Below are 22,470 nucleotides of genomic sequence, written 5' to 3'. Positions count from 1 at the left end.
GGCAGGGCAGGACCCCATCTGTTGACACTGACACATCCATTAGGAAAAGGGACTAATTAAAGCTGGAAATGGCCCTGAGAGACCACTGGCTGGATGACCCCTGCAGACCCAGCATGGCCCTAGTGCCACCTTCACCAGGGCATGGGCCTACTGCAGCCGCAGTGGTGGTGGAGGTGGTCATTAGAGGTCCCTGTCCAACATCCCCTTTCCACACTGCAGCTTGGCCATCCGAACCCCAAACCTCCCACAGATGGAGATGTCCTGTCCTGGGGACCTGTCCCAGAGCTGCACAACCCTCCAGGGACAGGGGCTGGTCCCCGGGTCCATTTGAACCCCCTGAGCCAAGTTTCAAACCCGGTGACTGCCACCAAGTTTCCCATCATCTCTCCACCTCCAGAAAGGGCCAGGATGCCCTTTGGGAAGTCAGAGCTGTGGGAGCTGCCAAAGCATCCGACAGCACTGGGATGAGCTGTTTTGGCACTTTGTCCCTGGACCTGAGACACCTGCACCATGGTCCCAGTCCAGGTGTTGAGCCCCCAGAGCAGCATCCCCAGTGCCAGCACATCCCTGGGGCTCAGCCCTTCACTGCTGCAGTGCCGGACCCCCAGCACTGAGTCCAGGGAAACCAAAGGGAGCAGAGCGTGAGGCTGCTGTGGAGCTGGAGCTGGGACAGGGACACGAGCTAACAGCAGTGCTCCAGTACAGACCGGACTGAACTGGGCAGGGCTGCTGGACCCTCTCCCAGCTGCAGAGAACTGTGTTGGCTTTCCAGCTCAGGGGCTTTTCTGGGACCTGTGGGAGAAGTAGCCTAGAGAAGCTCTTAGCTACTGTCAGGGTCATGGATATGGTTAATACCCCCGAGGGGAGCAGGACGGGGTGGGTTCAACAGCCAATGGCCTGGTGAGGAGTAGCAGCTCCTGGGGGTCTGGGGCTTTGGTCCCTTGAGGCCCCAGGCTTGCTCTTGCCATCCCCACCTGCAGCAGGTGGTGGGGCTGGGGCTCCCCATGGCCCCCCCGGCTGCCCTGAGGCTGGGGTGCCCACAGCGGGGCTGAGCCCTGGGACATGTGATGGATTGTCTCTGGGGAGACACCTGGTGTAGCTCTGGGGGGCTGCCCCCCTCTCATCTGGAGACCTCTCATTGTAAACCTGCCTTGTGGAAGCATTTTGATCTATGGGATTCACCAAGCACGGTGTGACACAGATGCAAATCACCCAGCGCTGCTCCTCTGGGGACAAAACAGAGGTGGTGGTGCTGGTGGTGGTGGTGATCCACACAGTGCTGCTGATGCATCCACATTCCACTCTGTGTCTCCTTGGAGCAGCCCTCCCGAGGCTCCCTGTACCCAGACTGGCCTCCACAGCTCCTGCTGCAGCACTGAGGGCTTGGCACCCCACCACCACAGCAGGATCCATGGCCCCTGCAAGCCTCTTCTCAGAGGACCCAAACCTGGAGCTGGCCAGAGGCACTCAGCCTTCCTTGGGGAGGGCACCTGGGTCTCTTCAGAGGGTCTTCTGCACCATTTTTCTGTCTCACTGCTAGTCATGCCCAAACCAAGCACAGTGGGTCTGGTCATCTCGCACCATCAGACTCCAGTATCACCTCCATGCAACATTCCACAGTTCCCCACATGATCCCAGGGGCAGGATGGCTGCAGCATTGCTGCAGGCTGGTGACAAAGCTGCTGGGGAAGGTCCCAGGTGTGCTGATGGCTTTGCACTGGGAAGGGATGGTGAGCAGAGGCAATGGAACATGCAGCAGAAGGGAACGATGCTGAAGAACAAAAAGAACCATCCATGTTTTTAACCTCTTCCCCTGGAAGCTATTGGGACTGCCTGGATACCCTTCCAGAGGCATCGAAGGGCATTTCAGCTTAAAACAGAACAAAAAACCAAAAGGAAGGTTGCAGAACTGAGGTATCAGTAGCTCTGGGTCAACTGTCCGCAGTGCCGCGCCAGCCGGCAGAGCTGCCTATTTGTTCTTCCCAAGAGCTGCATCTACTTCTTCCTCTGGCTTCAGCGAGTGCCACTGGGCAATGGGCCGCCGGGGGTTGGCCAGCATGTCGGACCAGTGCCGCAGCTCCGTGCCGGTGGAGTTCAAGCCTGTGAAGATCTTCCCGATGGCCTCGTTCTTTCCCAGCTTGTCATAGTCCAGCACTGTGATGACCACTTGCACTTTCTAAAGGAGGAAACGTTTTTTAGAGGTGTGGAAAGGGCACAGTGGCCATGACAGCTCCATAGCCCCAGGCATCCCCCAAGGATGAGCCCCACTGTGGCTGTTTTGGTGCAGGGCCCCCTCCCCACTTCCTTCATGTCCTTCTCCGAGTGCAGAGCCCAGTGGGGGCCCAGCTCATCATGAGCTGATTCACTTGGGAAAGGTAACCAAGGTGTGGTGTGGGGCTGAGCAAGAGCTGTGGCCACTGGGCAGGGGCAAGGGGCACGTGCAGGGACTTGCACATAACAGGGAGGGCAGAAGGTAGTGGCCGAGAGTCCAAAATATCCCTGGGACCACCCTGTTATGCTTAGGGTGAGCACTGTAGGATGAGGAGCAGAGGAAAACCCTGTTTCAGCCGTGATCTGGGCTGGGGGTTCATCTCCCATGGGTGCTGCCCAGCCTCCCACCTCTGCCCCTGCACCAGCTGCCCTCAGCATCAGCCCAGGCCCCAGATGGGACTGGAAGAATCTCCTGGGTGACCAGACCAGGAGCTCAGCAGGAATGGCTCAGGCTGCTGAGAAGGCTGGGACAAGGGCTCGGGCAGCTTTAGGACATCTTCCACCAAAGGGGAGTCATCAGACAAACCTGTATCTGCTCAAAGGGGATCTCAAAGCTGAAGGACTCATTGAAGTAGGGGTTCAGGGTCTTCTTCTTGACTGTGGTCTTCTTCTTCTTCAACCTCTTGCCATTCTGCAGCAGGTGGATCTTCACGTAGGGATCTGGGGGTCAGGATGGGGCATTAGCCAAGGTGCCCTGGGACACCACTGGCCTGGTCCCAGAAGACATCTCAACCCAGGTAAGGGAGAGGTTGCCCTGAGTAAAGCTGGTCTGAGGTTTGTGGATGGATGCCAAAGACAAAATGGTTGGGCTAGAGAAGATTTGTGGGAGCAACTGGGCAAGGGATGGCGCTCTTCTGCTTTCAGCAGAACTGGGGAAGGGTCTGGAGAGTCAGACATCAGGAGAGGCTGAGGGTGCTGGGGGGGCTCAGCCTGGAGAAAAGGAGGCTCAGGGGGGACCTTCTGGCTCTGCACAGCTCCCTGACAGGAGGGGGCAGCCGGGGTGGTCAGGCTCTGCTCCCAGGGAACAAGGGACAGGACAGGAGGAAACAGTCTCAAGGTGAGACAGGGGAGGTTCAGGTTGGACATCAGGAAGAATTTGTTTATAGAAAGGATGGTCAGGAATTGGAACTGCCCAGGGAGGTGGTGGAGCCACCATCCCTGGAGGTGTCCAAGCAACACCTGGACATGGCACTCAGTGCTCTGGTCTGGGCGACAAGGTGGGATCAGGCACAGGTTGAACTTGATGATCCTGGACGTCTCTTCCAACAGTAATGCTGGGATTCTATGCTCTGGGCCCCCTTGTAGAAAGGCAGGGGACCGTGGAGTGACAGCTGGCCTGTCAGGTGAGTGACATCGGGTGGGTTCTGGCCTGTCCCGCCTGTTTCTGGAGCAGGAAAGCCCACAATAAAGCTGAAACCTCCCAGCAATGCAGGTACTGCTCTTGCCATGGTGGAAGCACGTCTGGAGAGAGCTGAGGACCCCTGGGCTGGGGGAGCTCAGCCCCAGGATGGGGCTGGGAAGGCATTTTAAACACAAAACATGCTGTCAATCGAGGTCCCCAGCCCCCAGGTCCAGGAGGAGCAGGACCAGAGACAAATGGCAGAAGAGCACTTTCACCACCCAGGTCCTGCAGCATCCTCATCCTGCTCGAACCAGGGGGACCAAATTGGAAGCATCCTTCTCCAAAGCCAGGGACGTATCCCGTGCCTGTCTCCCTTCACCCCCAGCCGGACCTTGGGCTGCCTCCAAGGCATGAGGAGGCACTGGGGGGTTTCCTAAGCTCTGCCAGACAGGTGGCCCCAGAGTCCTTCCCCACAGAGGATGCTGAGAGCCCTCAGCAAGGCAGGGCAGGGCTGCCTCTGGGCAATACCCACCTGAGAGGCCCCCGACATCCATCTTCTTCAGGTTCTTGGCTTCCAGGATGCAGACAGTGAGCTTCCCGGCCGTGGGCACATACCGGAGGGAGATGCAGATATCTCCCAGCTTCTCTGGCTGCCAAGAAGAGCAAGAAGGGGAGATCAAAGCCTTGCCAGTGCCTGGGACTCCAGTGTATCGACACAATCACACATGCAGGTCCCCCCAAACCCTGCTCAGTCCAGGCACAAGCTGGCACCCTGTTGGTTCACAGGGTCCAGGACAAGCCAGGCCCAGCATAGCACTCAAGATGTTTTATGGTCTTTTTGTGATAGAAATATTTTTACACAGAGGAACAAAAGGTCAGATCCTGCCCAGCAATGACTGCCAGGATTTTCATGGTACCCTGGTGGGACCCCACGGTGATTGTGACCCCGAGCACTGTGGGATGGCCCTGAAAGCAGAGCTCACCCCATGGCCAGCCCGCATCTCCGTTCCCCAGCCAGGGGTTCAGGTGGCTGACTCTCACCTCCTCCTTCTCGCCACTCTGCAGGTCCCGCCACTCCTCGATGGGCTGGCCCAGGTCCACTGTGTTCATGGGCACTTTCACCTCACCAATGATGTCGTGCTTGGAGAAGCGATCAAAGTCGTAGATGGCCATCACCAGCGTCTTCCCACCCAGCTCCTGGTAGGGCACCTGCACAAAGGAAGAACAATGGGCTGCAAGGGGCTTGGAGAACCCCAGGCCAGGACCACCTGCTCCTGGAAGGGAAAGTCAGCACACGGGACTGCTACAGCCAGGGGAAGGATTGGAGTGGGAGACAAGGTCCTGTGTTATGAATGAAGGGGCTTACCTTGAAGGTGAAGGTCTCATTGAAGGCAGGGTTGAGGGTCTTCTTCTGCACTTTGGTCTCGTACTTTTTCTTCTTGTCAGGGAGCAGGAACACCTTGACATAGGGGTCTGAGGTGCCACCCATGTCCAAAGCTGGCAGTTCAGCAGCTTGGAGGATGCCCACTGTGAGCTGGAAGAGCAGAGGAGTCCTCAGTGAGACAGCCCAGCCGTGCACTGCAGCTGCCAAGTCCAGTCCAACAAGGGGCAGGACTTCCTGTGACACAGCACCCAGCTCCTCCTTCCCTCTGCCTCCCAGGTCCAGCACAGAGACCCGTCTTCATCTCAACTACCCTCATGGGCAAACCCCACTCCTCAGCTGGGCCCCAGCCCCTGCATCACCTGGTTTGCCTGGAAATCGTAGTCCAGTGAGAACTGCAGCTTGCCCAGGTTCTCTGGCTCCTTCTCCTCTTCCTCACCTTCCCCCTCTGTCAGACCCGTCTCTGCGTCATCGTCGTCCTGTTGGTCCTGGAATGGCAGCCGAGGTGCCCAGCTCAGCAGGACGGTCACAGCCCAGCAGCCCCAGCCCCACAGCACTGGGGACCTCAGCACCCCAACCCTCCTGGCATCTCAACACCCAGGTTCTCCCCACCGGAGGAAAGGAGACGCGCGTGCTGGGGACATGAAGCACTGACAGAGCAGGCTGGGGGTGGCACTGGCTGTGCCACAGCCACGCAGCTCCCAGGGAACCCCCAGTGCTGATCCAGCCAAAATGACGGCAGGGCTGCCAGGGGTGCCAGGACAAGGGATTGACTCCAGTGGAGGGAGGTTTGGTGCTTGCAGGTGGTAGGTCCTGTGCCCCCCAGCCCGTGCTTGGAGGAGCACTACAGCCAGAGCTAAGGGCTAATCAGGGCCATTTCCAGGCTTTGTAGGCTCAGAAATAGATTGTCCCCAGCAAATCCACCCCTCTTCGTGCCTCTCCAAGCACAGTCCCTGGGGTGGGAGTCCCAGCTCCTTATCCCCTCTTTGATGTGTCCCTGGTCCCCCATCCCGCCCGGGAAGCAGATGATGGAGAAGGAGGCTCATGGTGACACTTACGTGGAGGGTGTCCCAGAGCAGAGAGGCAGCCAGGGTAGTAGGGCAGGAGGACAGCAAGGGCACCGTGGGCAAAGAGAGACACGTTACACAGACACCGGGGGACCCATGGCAGGGTGGGGATCAGGGCTTGTACCACCTGTGGAGCCCCAGAGGATGCAGCCCTTGCTCTCCACTGTGGAATCCCACCCCACACCTCCCCCCTCTCCTGCTCCAGCCCTGTCTGCATGCCCGTGGTGCCCACATGGCTCTGAAGAGCAGGAACAGATACCCAAATTCTCCCACACCCTCCAAATGGCCATGGGTCAAGCCCACTGAAATGGCCGGGGTGGCCCCAAGCCTGTGGGTACCAGAGCCTGCCTTGGGCTGCCCACCAGGATGAGGTACCAGCACCTGCCACTTCACCACAGATGTTTTGGAGATCCCAAACTGGCAGGTGTTTAGGCCTGGTGGCCCTCCCCTCCCAGGTGAAGGCTCAGAGAAATGAGTCTGACCCAGAGGAAGGTAGGAGACACAAGGGATTAAATCAACATTTCCTGGCTCAGGTGAAGCATTGGCAGGTCCAGGCCAGCTTGAGCCTGGTCCATCTGGGCCAGCAGACACTGGAAGAGGACAGTGCTGTTGTCTCAGGCCCTGGCTCCACCCGGGGTCCTGGCGACTCCATCCCAATCTGCTGCCTAATCTATGAGTGCCCTGACACAGTCCATACTCAGCCAGAGGGGCTGTTGGCCAAGCAGCCCAGGAGGACATCACCTGGTTGCCTGACTTCATGTCCTTCATGTTCATGGCGTTCTTCATGCCTTTGCCCTTCTCCTTCTTGTTTTTCTTCTTCTTGCAGCAGCACTTCTTGCAGATGCAGAAGCAACAGGTGAGGATGAGGAGTCCAGCCACGACGGCGATGGCGATGAGGGCCCAGGGTGGCACTGTGGACAAAAGCCAGTGTGGTGGTCAGCCCTGTAGCTCCCTCCCAGCCACCCAAAAACCTTGTTCCACAGGTTGTACTGGAACCAGTGCGGTGGGGGAGGGGGGGAGGGGGTGTCATCGGGAGGGTAACACCTGGGAAAGGAGCTACTCACAGGGGATCTTGTTGAGCTCATTCATGAACTTGTCCCTCAGCTTGGTGAACATGTCCTCCTTGCTCTCGCCCGGCCCCGCAGCCTCAGTGGAGTTCTCCATCGTGCTCATGGGCAGTGTGCTGGCCGTGGCCTCCGGGGCCATCATGGACGCTTGCTTGAACGTCATGGTGGGTCAGGGGCCCCCTGAAACACACCACCTCGCTGGTCACACACGTCCCTGCTGCCCCCACTCCTCCCCAGTGTCCCCAGGACAGCATGTGCGTGGGCAGCAGGGCTCCACCAGGACGCCTCATCTTCTGCTAGAGGGGCACAGACCCAATGGCTGCGAGAGGTCACCCGGATCCCTCACAGGCCGTGGGAAGTCCAGCTGGCCCCTGGGTTTCCTGGCCCTTGACATCTCCAAATCCACTGGGAGCATCACCCAGCCTTGCATCAACAATGGTGCCAGCTCTGAGCCTCCCAGGGACAACAGGGACACTCCTGGGAAGATGTTCACCTGGCAAGGCCACTTGGGAGGAGGGATGGGGGTTTGCATCCCCAGGAGAAAAGAATGAGGTCAGTTTGGACAAATCCAGCCCCCCCATCTCCTCCTTTTCTCAGGCAGGGACCCCAGGTATGGGGCGCCCAGAGGGATTCGGCATTGGTGTGGCACCCTCAGAACTTGCTCCCAGCCCCAGGGGAGCTTCCAAGTCTTGGAACAGAAGAGCGGCAACACACTGCTGCTCTTCCAGCCCCCAGGGAGCTTTGGCAGGGCACATTTTGAGGATGGATGGAAGCAGGGAAGAGCTGGCTTTACACAGCAGTGGCGGGTTCAGTGTGCGGGTCAATGGGTCAACTCACACGTCACAGGTACTATGTCCTGGGTGCCACATCTCCCAACGCCACAGGGCTCCCCTGGCCAGCTCTGCTCCTCCGTGGAGCCAGGGAAGGTGTCCAGGTCACAGCCGGGGCTGCAGCACAGCCCCACGTGCTCATCACCCCCTCCCCAGCCCAGCTGGGTCTGAGCACCAGCCAGGGATGGGGACGGCCATCGTCTTGCAAATGTGGCTTTGACTCCTGCAGGCAAACCTGGAACAACGTACCCCCACAACCCAGCTGCAGCCCCAAGGGATCTCCATGACCTCCACAACCCCATCAGAAAGCAGCTTGCAAGAGAAGGCCAGAGCAGGGAAGAATGCCAGGGAATGCATTGTGCCAGTGGGGTTAAGGAGAACTCAAGGCTCAGCAGGATCACAGATAACCCAGGAAGGAGTTTCTGGGGGCAGGTGAACTGTGGCTTGAGTGCACCCCCTTCCTTGCATCTCTTCTTTCCTCCTCACCCTCAAGAAGCCTCTTGGCCAGAGCATCATCTGCCAGGGCCAGGTGTTCCTCTGACCTTCCTGCAGAACTCGGAAAGGAGTGCTCTCACCTCGACAAAGCCAGCCAGAGAGACCTGGGGGTGATGCTGCCCCAAACTGACACTGCTAGATGTCTCTGGCCACCTCGCAGGTGAATCAAGCACTGAATTACCTAGAGTGTGGCTCCACACCTGGACACCTTGCTCCTGCTTCCTTCACTGCTCCCCAGGGGAATGTGGTGTGGGGGTCTGGGGGGGCCCCCCATGAGGCAGAGGCAGTCCTTCACACAAAAAAATGAGGTGATCATGTGACTCCCACCCAGACAAGGCCTCTGCTGCAAGCCCACAGCTTTGACCCCCAGTGGCTTGGCCACAGCCACCTTCCCACTCCACTGAGGGGCTGTCACAGCCACAAACACCAGCATCAGCATCACCTAGCCCTGAAACCTGGCACTGGGGGACTGGAGCAGGATGCTGGAGGTTCCCCACAACCCCCACATCCTTCTTGGGATGAACCAGGAGCTGCTGCATTTAACCCCTACCCAGCTGAGGGTTATTTGATCTTGAGAGCCTCAAAGGTTCCCCAAAAGCTACCAGCAGCTGAGGAGACCTGGATCTGTGTCTGGGTCTGTCCCCACCACTTGAGGGGTTTGCCCCCATCACTACCCATGTGCAGCAGGGCGGGTGGGAGGAGAGCTGCTGGGGGTAACATTCGAGTGCTGGATCCTGCCCCCTTGGTCTGGGGCAGGGGTCCTGGCGCTGCCCTGCACCCACAGACAAAGGCTGTGGGGTCCAGGCCACTGACGCTCTGCAGGCTCCCCAGAGAACAGGAGGTGGGGCACCCCAGGGTTACACTTCCCCACGACACACCCCCAGGGCACCTGCTGTGCACCCAGACCTGTCACACAAGGTGGGCAGCACCCAGAGGGGTCACCTGGACGAGCCGCCTCTCCTCCCAGTCCTTGGGCGCCCAGCCCAGCCCTGCCCGGGGGGTCAGGGGAGCCCCGCTGCGGTCGCTGATCGCGATGCTGCTGCTGCTGCTGCAGCGCCGAGCCACCATCCCCAGGGACTGGTACAGCGGGGATCGCTCAGCACCCGCAGCCGGGCACGCCCTGCAGCCCACGGGCGTGCACAGGTGTGCGCGCGCAGGACGAGACGTGCCGGGGGTGTGTGTGTGCACCTGGGAGCATGCAGGGGTGGGTGCCAGTGTGCAAGGGCCAGTGCATGTGCACGGGCTGTGTCTGTGCACGTGTGGAAATGGAGGTGCAAGCTTGTCCGTGCACTTGTGCAAGACATGAGCATGGGATATGCAAATGTGTGAGGGTGTGAGCGCTTGTGCAAGGTGTGTGCACAGGGTATGAGAGAGAGAGAGTGTGAGTGTGTGCGTGTGTGTGTGTGTGTGTAAACGTGCGCAGGGTATACGTAAATGCTCGTGCACGGCATGTGTGTGTGAATGCTCGTGCACAGGCCATGTGTGCCCGGGGCGGTGGCCGTGCACACCTGCCCAGGGCTGTTACCTGTGCACTCGGGCAGTGCCCGCGGGGCTCTGCCAGCACCTGCCCGTGGGTGTGCGTGTCCTCACCCGTGCGTGGCACTGCCCGCAGCCTGTGCAAGGGCTTGCACACCCGCACACCCCCCTGAGTGCCAGCGGGCGCCTGTGGGAACCCCGGGAGCTGCGTGCCATGGGGGCGGAGAGGTAGCACGGACACTTGGCCAAGGAACTGCTGCTTTGGGGGCCTGTGCGGTGCTGCCCGGGGCTGGGGGGCTGCAGGGGTTGCTTTTGAACCGGGCAACCTAATTAGCATCACTAATTGCTCCCTCGTGATGCTCACCGGGCGGGCGCTGGCAGAGCTGAGGCCCAGGGGAAACTGAGGCCCGGGAGGGGCCTGGGGGGAGCCAGCCAGCGAAGACCCTGTTGCTGCTCCCCCTCCAACAGCACCTGGGGGCTGCCGTGGGGCTGCCATGCACCCCCGAGCGAGGAGACCAAGCTTTGATCCGCCTCCTGCACGGACAGGGCAGAGTGGGGCAGTGCCATGGGGGCAGCCTGGACAGGTCAGAGGCAGCCGAAGGGGGGTGGGAGGCTGGGAGGGCAGGCAGTGGGGCGGTGTATGGGGCAGGGAGAGCAAGCAGTGGGGCACTGTGATCTTGGGGATGTCCCCTCACCTCCAGGTGCCAGTCCCCACTGTGCCACCGCCTCACTGGGTGTCCTCGGGCACGTCCCGTGTCCCCCCCAGGCACCAGCGGGGCAGCCCAACGCCTCAGCCGTGGGGGCAGAGCTGCTCCCACCCCACGGCGCAGATCCTCGGTCGGTGGGGGCCCGTCCCAGCCCCCTGTCCCCGTCCCGGCCCCTTTTCCCCGGCAGCGGGCGGGGGCCGTGCGGGCTCGGCTGCGGCACTGCATTGCAGTCCTGCTCCGGCTCCGCTGCCTTTTTTTTTTTTTTTTTTTTTTTTTTTTTCCCATTCCTTTTGCAATTTTTTTTCCCCTCCTCTTTGCAAGTTGCGGCAGGCGCTGGCGAGGGGCCGAGCGGCCGGCGGCGCGGGTGGGAAGGAAGCTCGGCCCCCCGAAATCCCCACCACACCCCCAAACCCCGCTGGGCTGCTCCTGCCGAGGACTCGCTGCGGTTCTTTAGGTTTTCTCTTTATTCCTGCCTGGTTTGCAGTTGTTCCCCGCCACCCCCCGCTGCTCCCCGTTACCCCCTCGCCAAGATCGCAGGTTAGGAACGTCAAGAAAATATGAGTGTTATAATTAACTATTTCTATCAGTCCTTGGCTGAAGAACAAGCGTGGGTTAAGGCATCATGAATATATACCGCCGGGGAAGGGGACCCTTGCTGCCTTGCTGGTCCTTGGGGATCCCCCAGCCCCTCCCTGGGGTGCAGCACCCATCAGGAGAGGCTGATGGGAATGGTAGGACCCACTGCACCCCTCCCCCCCAAGAGAAAACCCACCAGGAGCTCCCCATGGAGCAGGATAGGGTGGGCTTCAGCCAGGCAGCTGCTGCAGAGACCCCACGGGGCAGAGGGTGGGGAGGGTGGCACATCACCCATGCACCTCCATTACACTGTCCCCACAGTGTGGGGTCTCCACAGCCCCCCAGCTGCCACCTCTGCCCCCACAGGGCTTTGCCTTGCTCCCTGTTGCTCCAGCCGCCCAGTGTGTAACCCTGAACCCCACCAAACCCATCACCCTCACAGTGCATTTCTCTCCGAATGCACCCCCCTCCATTCCCCGATGCCTCGTCCTGCACCCCTCAGCGCAGCACCCCCACATCCCAGAGGACATCCCATGTCCTGTGCCTGCAGCAGCTTCCCAAACCCCCTAACATATCACCCCAGCCCCACTTCATGCATGCACCTGCACGCTGCACCACCCTCAGAGCCCCTAAAATCTTTCTGCACCCCATGCTGTGTTACCCTGTACCCCCTAAGGCAGTGTCCCCCAGCTGCAAACATCTGGCCTAGAAGGATCCTCCAGGGGTATCCAGCAAACTCCCTGCAGGGTCAGCCCCCAAATTCACCACAGGTTCACCTCCTCCAAACCCCCTTAAAGCTGATACTGAACCCTGAGAAACTGCACTGAGCTCCAAAGCAGTCCTTCTTGGGGTAAACCTCCTTGGCTCCATTGATGATTTTAGGGAGCGGAGAGGTGGGGGTATCCCCCTCCCTTTCACATATTCCATTTGCTGCATTCCATTAGCCAGCAGCACCCCAAGGTCTGGCAGGATGTAAATCCCAGACTGGAGCCAGCGATCCCATCCCCATCTGTCCCCAGGGCATTCCCTGTATACAGAAAAGCAGTTAAGGCACTGAAAAATCTCCTTCCTGAGCCCTTCATCCCTCCTCTTCCTCCTCCTCCTCCATCGAAGACTCCATCCCAAAGACACCCCCCCCACACACACCCCCCGCTGCTGCAGCACCTGGCACAAAAAAGGGGATTTGGGGTTTCTCCAGAGCTGGTCCCGTCGTGGGAATCCACTGCCCCAGCAGTCGCTCCCTGTCAGGGTGGGATGGGGAAGGATTGGGGGGGGATTCACTGGTTGGGGGGCTTTGAGAACCATGTAGGGAGAAGCAGGAAATCAATGGGAAGTTGCTCTCACCAGCCAGGATGTTCTGCAAAGGACCAGACCCAGAATGAGAATTTGGGGATGCACAGAAGGACCGGGATGTCCCCGGACACGGCAGCAGCCAGGGAGCTCAGTCCCCATCGGGGTGAGGGTTTTGGGGGAATCCAGCAGCTCCTCTGCAAGGGCAGAAGGAACCTCTCCCCTCCAGGAAGGTGAAGGCGGCAGGGATGATGGAGAGCAGAACAGTAACTAATGAAGATTAATGAAGCTGAGGCAACAATTAGCAGCAGCCGGCGCTGACCGAGCATGGGCTGGGTGCGGGCAGGTGGGTACGGGGGTCCCAACCCCGGCCCCCCCAGCCCAGAGGGATGAAGCGTCCAAGGGAGACCCCGATCTGGGGGAGGCTCGTTAGCTAACGAAGGGCGGCTGCCACCGTGGGCCCAGAGCTCCTTTTCAGGATGGCTAAGCCAGGTCTAAGCTGTCCTGCTGGGACAGAGATGTGGGAACCCCCCAGACCTCCATGAACGAGGAGCTGATCCCAAAACTGTGCTGCCGTGTGCCAGGGCTTTGATGACCGTGAATGAAAACCCCGAGCCAGTTTCAAGGCAAGACCTCTCCCACCCCAATGCCAGGGGGAAGCCTGGGCACTACAGAGCCTGCACAATCCTGCAGTGCAGCCCGGGGGCAAGCAGAGATTCCAGAGTCCGGCTGCCATATTTAGCAGTGCCCCATCTGGATTTTGATGCCAGCAGGTGTTTTGCTTCTGGGGTCCGGAGCACAAGAGCTGGAGGGGGAGATCCCGTCTCTGCCGGACCCACAATGCCAGGGCATCCCCCTCCGGCCGTCCACGGCGGTCCTGACTCCCCAGCGCTCCCATCGGTCCACAGTGGGACACGAAGGGGACATGCCAGGCCAGAGTTTCAGCTCACAGCGGTGAGACAGGAGACTAATTAAGGCAAAAACATGACTTGGCTTCTAATGGTCATTTAATTAACAGAATTACTGGCAAGGGATGTGTGAAGGCATCAGACCAAAGGATCAGAGAGGAGGGAGGGGAGGGGGTGCTGGGTGGGGAGATGCTGCAAGACCCTGGTGCAAAGGGACTCTGCAACAGCCCAGCAGACCCTGGAATCTCATCCCTGTTCCCCTTCCCCAGCTCCAGCACACCACCACAGCAGCTGCACCAGCAGTGCCAGATCAGACCCTCAGCGGCCAGGATGGTGGAGCAGCCCCCAGGATCCCCCCACACTCCCACCCTGATCCACTGTGCTGAGGGCAAGGGGAGTCTCTGTTCCCCCAGCTCCACACTTTTCAGGAGAGGGTATTCCTACAGCTGAGGGGTGTAACGAGGCGAGGACACTCCGGTAGCAAGTGGCATGACAGGACCTGAGCTGCTGAGACATCACCCTCACAGGGACATTTTTCCTGTCCCCAAACCCATGTATGAGCAGGCGCTGCTGGCCAGGCACCCCCACACTCCAAGGCAAACTGAGGCACAGAATGGGAAGCAGCACCCTGAGAGAGGAAATCTCTGAGCAGGGCTGAAGCTCAGCATTCCCCCAGCTCTGAGTGGGCCAGTGACACCCACTAGACTTCACCGGGACCCCCAGCACTGCTCCCCATCCTGCAGGCACCAGCAGCATCTCTGGATGGGAGCAGAGCTGGCCGGCACCCTCCTCCCCACCACGGCACACTCCACTCATGGCCTCATCACCCACCAGCTCCCAGCTCAGCTAATTAAAAATAACGACTTGCTGGGGTTCAGCAGCCCCAGCCACAAGCTCTTCCCCAGGGATGAGTAATTCGGGGAGGGCACCACACTGCACAGCTCGGGATGAGCTCCTGCCTTGCTGCCCCACAGCCGGAATCTCGGCTCCTCATCACGGAGCCCCTGGCCTCAAGGAAGGAGACTCAGCCCCCAGCTCACGAGGGAGAGCTTGTAAAATAAAAAACTAAGGACTGATGGTGGTTTTGCAGCCGGTGCTTGCCTATGAGAGAGGATCTGCGTTACTCACAGCAAAACCAAGCGAGCTCTAGCAGTAAATGCAGCCTAAGGCAGCCTTTGTCCATCATTTGGGTTCCAGATTGATGGCTTCTGGTGTTCCCAAGCCAAACCTTGGGAACAAATTCTGGCTCCTGCCACCAGAAGTCTCCCACTGGATGAACACCTAAAGGTCAATGTGGGTAAGGGATGGTCCCACCCTGCCCTGCTCACTCCTGTGCATCTCCTGCAAAGCATCACCGCAGCCAGCACCCACCAGGTATTGGACACCTCCCTGCATGGGGAGCACTGCTGGCACCCACCAGTGCCAGGGTGCCCAGTGAGGCACTCAGGGATTTTCTGTGCCTTTGCCTCTAAAATCAGAACAGCACCAAGGTAGAATGGGGGACGAGGGCAGTGACAGCCCATGACACCAGTGCCCACATCACAGGAGAGAAGGACCCACTGCTGGGCGCTCAGAGCCCTGCCTGGCACCCAGAGGTGCTGATCCCCCAAAGCCCACTTTTTCTAGAGGGATCAGGCCCTGGCTCTGGTTTGCAGCTGCTCCAGGAAGGAAGGGCAGGAGGGGGCTGAGCTGGGACTGGTTTCAGGGCTCCTGCAGGAGCTGGGGCAGGCACTGCCACAGCCATTGCCACCTGAAATTTGGGTGCCAACAGCAATGAGACTGATGAGCACCTTGTCCCCCCCTTCACTGTGGCTCTCTGCTTCCCACTGTCTCCCATCACTGCTGCACCGCTCTTTCATCCCACAGGAATGCTGCAGGGGCTGCAGGCACCATTCACCATCAGGTCTTCAGCCAGAGGGTTTTGGCTCATGCCACATGCCACCATGGCACAGGTAGAAAAGGCAGCTGGGGAGGCTGGAGACCACAGTCTCCTCAGCTGTGGGGACACAGCTGTTGCCAAGGACAGCAGAGCATATGGAGCATCCCACATGGCACTGACCACTGCCACAGCAAACCACCAGGCTCATCCCAGCCCCAGGCAGCACAGGCAGTCCACCCTTGGCACACAGAGCCATGAATGGCCAAAGAAGCCTCCCAAAACACATGTTCCCGGTGCCGGCAGAGCCCAGCCCGCTCCCCGGCACTGTGATGCTGTGGCAGCAGTGTCCTGCTCCAAAGGCAACATGAGAACAGCTAAATAGGGCACCAGATGGTGATGGGCTGAGCTGCCCTGGCACTTTGAATCCACCACACAGCCAAGAGTTCCAAGTTCTAACCTCCCGGGTGGGCATCACGCTGCCGGCACCGTGGCCACACTGCTGGCAACTCCCGGCCATGGCCCTGTGCCACACTGATGGCTCCAGATCAGCATGGAAGGAGAGAAAAAGAGCCAGGTCAGCTCCTGGGGAAGAGCCAGAAGTGGCTCCAGGAGCGAGCCGAGACACGGTGGATCGATCGCAGACTGGAGCAGGGAGCGCACGCCCTGTGCTGCTCCCCAGCTCTACGGACGGGCCAAACAAGCAGACACAAGCCACGAGGGGCCATTTCCAGGGGGAGGCTCCAGGGAGATCTCCACAGCTCCTAGCCAAGCACGAGGTCTTAATGGGCTGGTGTTAAAATCCAGGAAACCATCCCCAGCCCTGGGGAACTCCCAGCAATCCTCTTCCCCCTCCTCCCAGTCAGCCTGGTCTCAGTCCCCCAGGACTGGATGCCTGTGGGAGCAATGCTGCTTGCCCAGCTCCAAGGCACACTAGAGCTCTGTGTCCCCAGGGCCATCCGGCCTTGTGGCATTTGGGATGGCAAAGGGAATGGGGGAATCATTGGGATGGGATGGGATCAGCAAGGACACAGCATCACAGCAGCCCAGGGGATTTTGTTGTGGCACAAAGCCCCACCAAGGCCAGGACACAGGACTAACTTCCATGAATAAACCTTTACAGATGGAGAAATGTCACTGGGAGAGCCAGGAGTGCAGCTGGGGTGATGAGCACAGCCCTTGAATGCAACAGGGGGTCCTCTCTCCCTGCCCAGCCCGTCTGAACTGCATCCCTGTGTGACTCCAAGCGTTTTGTCAGCACAAGCACAACAGCACACACTTTCAGGGCTGCACAGAGGAGCTGCTCCACCAGTGCATCCTGGAGAAGGTTGTTACTCCCCTGGGAAAACCTGAAGAGCCCAGATGCAAAGCACCCTGGTTCCTGAGCTGCTTCCCTTGCAGTTATGCTACACCATCCCTTCCAAGGGTCTCCCATGGCCAGGCGCACACCACTCCACCGGGAGGTCTCTGCTGGGCTCTCCCATGGCACAGGGCAGTGGCTGAGCTGGCACAGCCACACACAGCTCCCTGCAGCACCAGGCAGCGGCTGTGCCAGGCTGCTGGCAGTGGTGTCACAACGCTGCATGGACGGTGTGGGCACAAGCCAGCACCTTCATCCCAGGCACTAACCCACTCTACCAGGCCTCAGTTCCCAGGAGAAAACCCTGGGACTCCCGTGGGAACAGAGCACAACAGCAACAGAGCCCACAGGGAGTCCATGTGCTTGTAAATCCATGCATGGCTCTGAAATTTGGTGTTGTTTTCCTCCTTGAATCCTCTGCTGGTGGCCAGTGGGAGCTGTGTTGCCACTTGGGATTCCCCAGAACCAGCAGCCCTCAGTCCCAGCATGTCCCCAGGGACAGCCTGTGTCCTGCAGGAGAAGGTAGGAGACATCTCCCTGGGACAATGTTGAGCAGTTTGGAGCCTGATCTCACCTCCATGGCGTTTTGGTGGAATTGCTGTGGTGTGAGGCACCCCATGAAGCTCACAGGAGTCAGGGATGCCTCATCCCACACCAGCACTGCCAGGATGTCAGCTGCCAGATCAGCTCTGCTGATCCCAAACCAGCCTAGCACACTGGCATATCTTGGGCATCCTGCTGCTCACAGACACTCCCAATCCCCATGGCTTCAGCCTGGTCCCAGAGCAGCTCCCCAGGTCCCTGGCAGCAGGACAGCCCCCCCCGGCCCCCTCCAGCTCAGCACGGACTCAGGGCTTGGACTACCCCGTTGCATCCCACAGCACCCACCTACACCTCATGCCACAAGCACCCACTTTGTGCCTGGTTTCCCCATATCCCCAGGAATGCACAAGCCCAGAGTCCACATCTGCTGCACCCTGCAGGGCTAGGAAAAGTTGGGAAGCATGAAACACCCTGGATTAATTAACACACACCAGATTTCCTTAAGACGCACTAGGAGAAGGACACCCTATCAGTGCCAGAAGTGCCTTCCAGGTCAGTAGGGCCACAGAGAGCCAGTGGAGATGGGTTTGGTGCAAGAGTCAGACAACTGCCTGTGTGGGAGAGTGGGATGTGGTTCCAGACAGCAGGAATTTGGCACAGCCACATGTACTGACAGAGCTGGCTGCAGTCACCCCTCCCAAAGCACCAGCACCCGCAGAGCCACCCTGGGGGGACAGGGAGCTCTGCCAGACTATAGCCACCAGCAGGGGACAATGTGATTCCTACTCCAAACACCAGAGCTGATGAAACATCACAACTTCCAGCACGCAGGAAGCAATGGAGCAGGTGGTCCCACCTGGATGTGGCAGTCCCCAAACTCAGCAGGAGACACCAGGATCCCACACCCCAGGGCTGACAGGAATGGGCCAGCACCATCCCCAGCTGCAGGATCACACTAGTTTGGGGCATTCAGATTCCAGACGCACGCTGCCTAATTTACGGTTTAATTAATAAATGGGGAATTATGCCAAGTTTATCCAATACTTTTGGATGCGTGATGTTATCAAAATCCCATTACTGATGAAGGAAGGCATGAAGAGCAAAATTAGCTTTGGCATCTGAAACAGTTCAGTCAATGCAATAACACAATTATTAGGGCTAATAATCAAAGAGCGCTTTGGGGAACGCAGGCTCACGCAGGAGCTGAGCTGAGGGCATGAGCTGGGGAAGAGCTGGGTGTTCATCCAGGAGGGAAAGGCCGACCGCAGCCAAGGGCAAAAGCATATTGCTGATTGCATTTACCAGCGGCTCCAGATAACTGGCACAGGGAAGGTGCTGGTGGCCACCAGGCTGAGCAGGGCCAGGCACAGTGCCGAGCGGCACTGCCAGGAGTAGGGAATTAAAAAATACAGGATTTTAAACCAGTGGGCACTGGGTCCCATCTGTACACTGGGCATTGATCCTGGTGGAGGACATCACGGCTGCCAGCTCGCAGCTCTCTGCGCAGCCCGGGGAAGGAGAAACTCCAGTCATAATGAGGAGCCGCAGTCATCCGGCTCCCAGAGCTGGGACTTTGCCAAAACCACGGTGAACTGGAGGACCTGCGGGGGAGCGGGAGTCCCGGCTCACTTCACTGGCACCAAGCTCTAGCCCAGTGACCATCCCTGGGGCTTATGGAGCAGGAGGCAGCTCCCGCAGGAGCAGTCAGCAGCAAATGCCAGAGTGGCTGTGTTTGCAAACCCCCTCCCCAACCGTATTTATAATATATATCCGTGTATGTGTATGAGGGTCTATATGACTGTATTTGTGTGTCCTCCCTGCTCTGGGACCACGGGCGCTGTGGGCAGCAGGGTGCAGAGCCAGGGCGGCTGGCAGCAACGCAGTGCAGCCGGTGCTGCTCACCGCCACTGCCATCACCGGGCTCACAGGCAGCGAGGGACGTGTCCTCGCCCTGCAGAATCGGGGGCACCGGGGCTTCAGGCTGGCTCCCAGCAGGCGGGGCAGCGGTGCTCACCACCGGAGGCCAGGCGAGGTGCCAGGGGATCGGCAAGGTCAGACCCATTCCTGCACTACACCCATAAGCAAGGAGGAGACATGGCATCGCTCCCGAGAGGCCCTTGGGTTTGGGGGCGCTGGGGTGCTTTGCTGGGTTGTGCTGCTCTCGAGCAGCACAGGTGACTCCCACTGCCACTGCTGGCCTCAATGACCTTGGGTGCATCGCCTCCCCCTTGATGCCTCACTCCCCCTGCACGCGGACCACCGCAAGCCACACTTCCCCCCACCCAAACTCTGCGGCCAAAAACACCCACGCGCAGCAAGGGCGCAGCGCCCCGGGGATGCCCCAGGGGTGCCCCGGGGGTCCGGCAGCCCTGGGCAGCGTGCCGAGGCACTGTGCTAGAGAGGAATAATGCAGCAGGCTGGGGACTCCTGCCGGTGGCTGCGCTGCCGCTCGGTGCGTGCAGGAGTAACACCGCCGCAGCAGCACCTCGCGCACCAGCCAGCCTGCGCTCAGGACTGAAGTTTTGCTGCAGCAGAGGAGCAGGCGGGGAGTCCAGCAGCGCCCTGCAGCTCCACAGCGCAGGAGGCTGTGCTGTCGGACACTCTGCAGTGGGTGACACCCCGCAGCACCCCGGCCACTCTCACTCGGAGGACCGAAGAGTGCTGCGCCAAGAAGCGCCCGTGCAGAGAAACAGTCACTGATATAGTTGGAGACCACGAAGCAATGGGTGACACAAGACTTGTGTCCCCCCCCGCCCCCCATGCCACTGTCACCTTGCAACGCTGCCTGTCCCCTGCGCGATTTGCAAGAGCTCCTTTGGGATCACTCTTTAAAACTAGGCTGAGGGGAGCAGCGATGTGCTGGGCGCAGCAGGGGCTGCGGCACCCCAGGGTGACATCCCCGGCGCTGGACCGAACCCCTCTGCACGGCTGCACCCTGACGGCACCCAGCCAGCGTAGGGAGTGCTGGAGGATCCCGGAGATGGTGTAGCCACGGCGGGGGAATCCAGACGAAAGGTCTGTCTGGAGCTGGCTCCTGGCCAGGCCGCTACGAAGAAGCCGTCAGTGCAGCGGGGCTTGTAGCTGCCCCCGCTGGGGCCACGCCGCTCCCTGGGTTCCCAGCACCAGGGTGGGTCCCCCGCAATGCTGCGGGAACAGCCCCGCGCCCCCGCCACTCCCGGGGCCAGCACCCCAAGGGCACCCATTGTCGGGCATCCGCAGGGATGAGGAGCTGGAGCATCCCGCAGCGCCCAGAGGGCACCTTTGACCCGGCGGCACCGCGCGGCATCCCCAGGGTGGCCCCGCATTCCCAGGGGGCCTCACGCCTTCGGGAGGGTCCCCACGCCCCCGGGAGCTCCCCGCCAGTTCCGCAGCCTCCTGCATCACTGGCCGCCCCCTCTCAATCCCTCCAGGCTCCGTCCCCAGCCACCTTCTGGGCGCAGCCCCCACGGGCAGCCTTCGAGCGTTGGGCAGCTCTGGGACCCGTGGCCCGGGATGGGTTCCCGGGAAAAGCGCAGCTCCCCGTCCCTCTCTCAGCCCCGGGACTCGGCGGGGTGCACTACCCGGTGCCCGCGGCGAGTACTCCATCCCACCCCACGGCGGACATCCCATCCCGCACCTCGGGCGGCGGCGCCGGGACGGGCTCGGCTGGAGCTCGGGTGGCCCCGTCCCGCAGAGCCCGCGCCGCTGCGGCACCGGGGGAAACTTCGGCGGGAGTGCGGGCGGGCACTTACCGGCCGGGAGCCGTGCGCTGCGGCGCGGTCCGTGCGGCCCGAGCGGGCGGGGAGCGGAGCGGGCGGCGCGGGGCGGGCGGCGCGGGGCGGGCGGCGCGGGGCGGGCGGCGGGACCAGCGCGGCGCTGCGGCAGCCCCGGCCCCTCCGGGCTCGCGTGCGGCGGCTCCGCGAGGCTCCGCCCGCCACCGGGAGGCCCCGCCCGCGGCCCCGCCCGCGCACCTCGGCCCGCCCGGCCCCCCCGGGGGCGCGCACCGGGGCTCGTGCGGGAGCGGCACCGCCCGCCGGCGTCCGGGAATCGCGCCGGGCACCCCGTCGGGCCGCCGCGTACCTGTCACCGGGCACCCCATGGGGTCACCTCACACTGTGCGCCGGGAAACCCCCATCGGGGTCACCTCACACCGGGCGCTTCACATCAGCACCGGGCACAGGCACCCCGCAGCGGGGTCACCTCACACACAGCACTGGCACCTGGCACTGACACCACGGACTGCCATCAGACACCTCATCCCAGCCACTAATACTGGGCACCAACACCAAACACTTCACACCTATCACCTCGCACAGGTCACGCACACTAGTCCCTTCTTACCAGTGACCTTGCCCAGATCACCCCCCGCCAGTCACCCACCACTGCCGCCACCACCGCCACAGCGACCTGCCATCCCAACCAGGTCCCTGCTGTGGCCACAGGAGAGGAGCTGGACGCAGCTGCGGTGGCGGCACCTGCACTGTGCCTCCCCCAGATCCAGAAGGCTCCTGGGAACCCAGCTTTGGGTTTAGAGCCCAAACATCAGGAAAAAGCTGATGGGATTCAAGTGATGAGCCCGGGTGGGGAGCGGAGGGCAGTGGGGGGACAGTTTTACCCCTGCTGCAGGATCCCCTTCCCATCAACGGAGTCTCCAGTGGGAAAGGGAGCACTTGGACACCCCTTACTCCCCATACATGAGCCAGGGACAGGGAAACTGTGGGTTCACGGCAGCTGAAGGTCCACCACCTCCATTCCAGCAGCCCCTGGTCCCGGTGTCGCAGCCAGAGCATCTGAGCTACACAGGGAGGTGACCGGCTTCTCCAGCCGCTCCCGCCAGAGACACTCTGGAGAAGTGGTGCCTGGAGCAGGGAGGGGATCCCGAGGTCCCAGCCCAGCTGGGAGCTGCATCACCCAAAACCTCTGCACACCCCAGTTTTGCTGCAGCAAAACCCCCGCCCAGCCTTGCACCAGCCCCCGACACACATCACAAAGACAGGCACGAGCTCCCACGGGATACTGCGGGCAAGGGAAGGGCCCTGCATGGGGGCCATATCCCCACTACAGCGCCTAGGGGTGCTGGTTGGCCGAACCGAAGAGATCCTCCCCTGCCCATCACCCTTGAAAAGGATGACTGAGTGTTCCCAAACGCAGGAGTCCGGAATTGAAGCGTCAGCATCAGCCCCGTGTGGTCCTTCTGCATCCCCCCCGCCGCCCCATGGCTCGGACCGATTCCTCTGCGCCATGGCAATTCCCGTAGTCACGATGCGTGAGACCCTTCTGGTGCTCCCCTGCCCCCTCTCCC

The 22,470-nt window shown here is 60.7% G+C and overlaps 1 protein-coding gene across 1 annotated transcript; it reads right to left on the bottom strand.

Moving 5' to 3' along the window:
• Positions 1-1,521: 1,521 nt before the first annotated feature.
• On the bottom strand, positions 1,522-20,939 carry SYT2 (synaptotagmin 2). Its single transcript, XM_066203851.1, has 9 exons — positions 20,921-20,939; positions 7,126-7,308; positions 6,803-6,972; positions 5,357-5,473; positions 4,980-5,147; positions 4,655-4,822; positions 4,146-4,263; positions 2,798-2,931; positions 1,522-2,176 (listed from the first exon to the last, which is right to left on the bottom strand). The coding sequence occupies exons 2-9, from the start codon at positions 7,289-7,291 to the stop codon at positions 1,970-1,972; spliced, it is 1,248 nt and encodes a 415-aa protein (XP_066059948.1). The 5' UTR covers positions 7,292-7,308; positions 20,921-20,939; the 3' UTR covers positions 1,522-1,969.
• Between the last annotated feature and the right edge of the window lie 1,531 nt (positions 20,940-22,470).

The sequence above is a fragment of the Chamaea fasciata genome, unplaced genomic scaffold (assembly GCF_029207755.1).
Source record: "Chamaea fasciata isolate MVZ Bird 193981 ecotype frontalis unplaced genomic scaffold, bChaFas1.0.hap1 SCAF_25, whole genome shotgun sequence".
In the NCBI taxonomy this organism is placed as follows: Eukaryota; Metazoa; Chordata; class Aves; order Passeriformes; family Sylviidae; genus Chamaea; species Chamaea fasciata.
The sequence above is the reverse complement of the archived record's forward strand: the minus strand, read 5'-3'. Positions and strand labels throughout refer to the sequence as shown.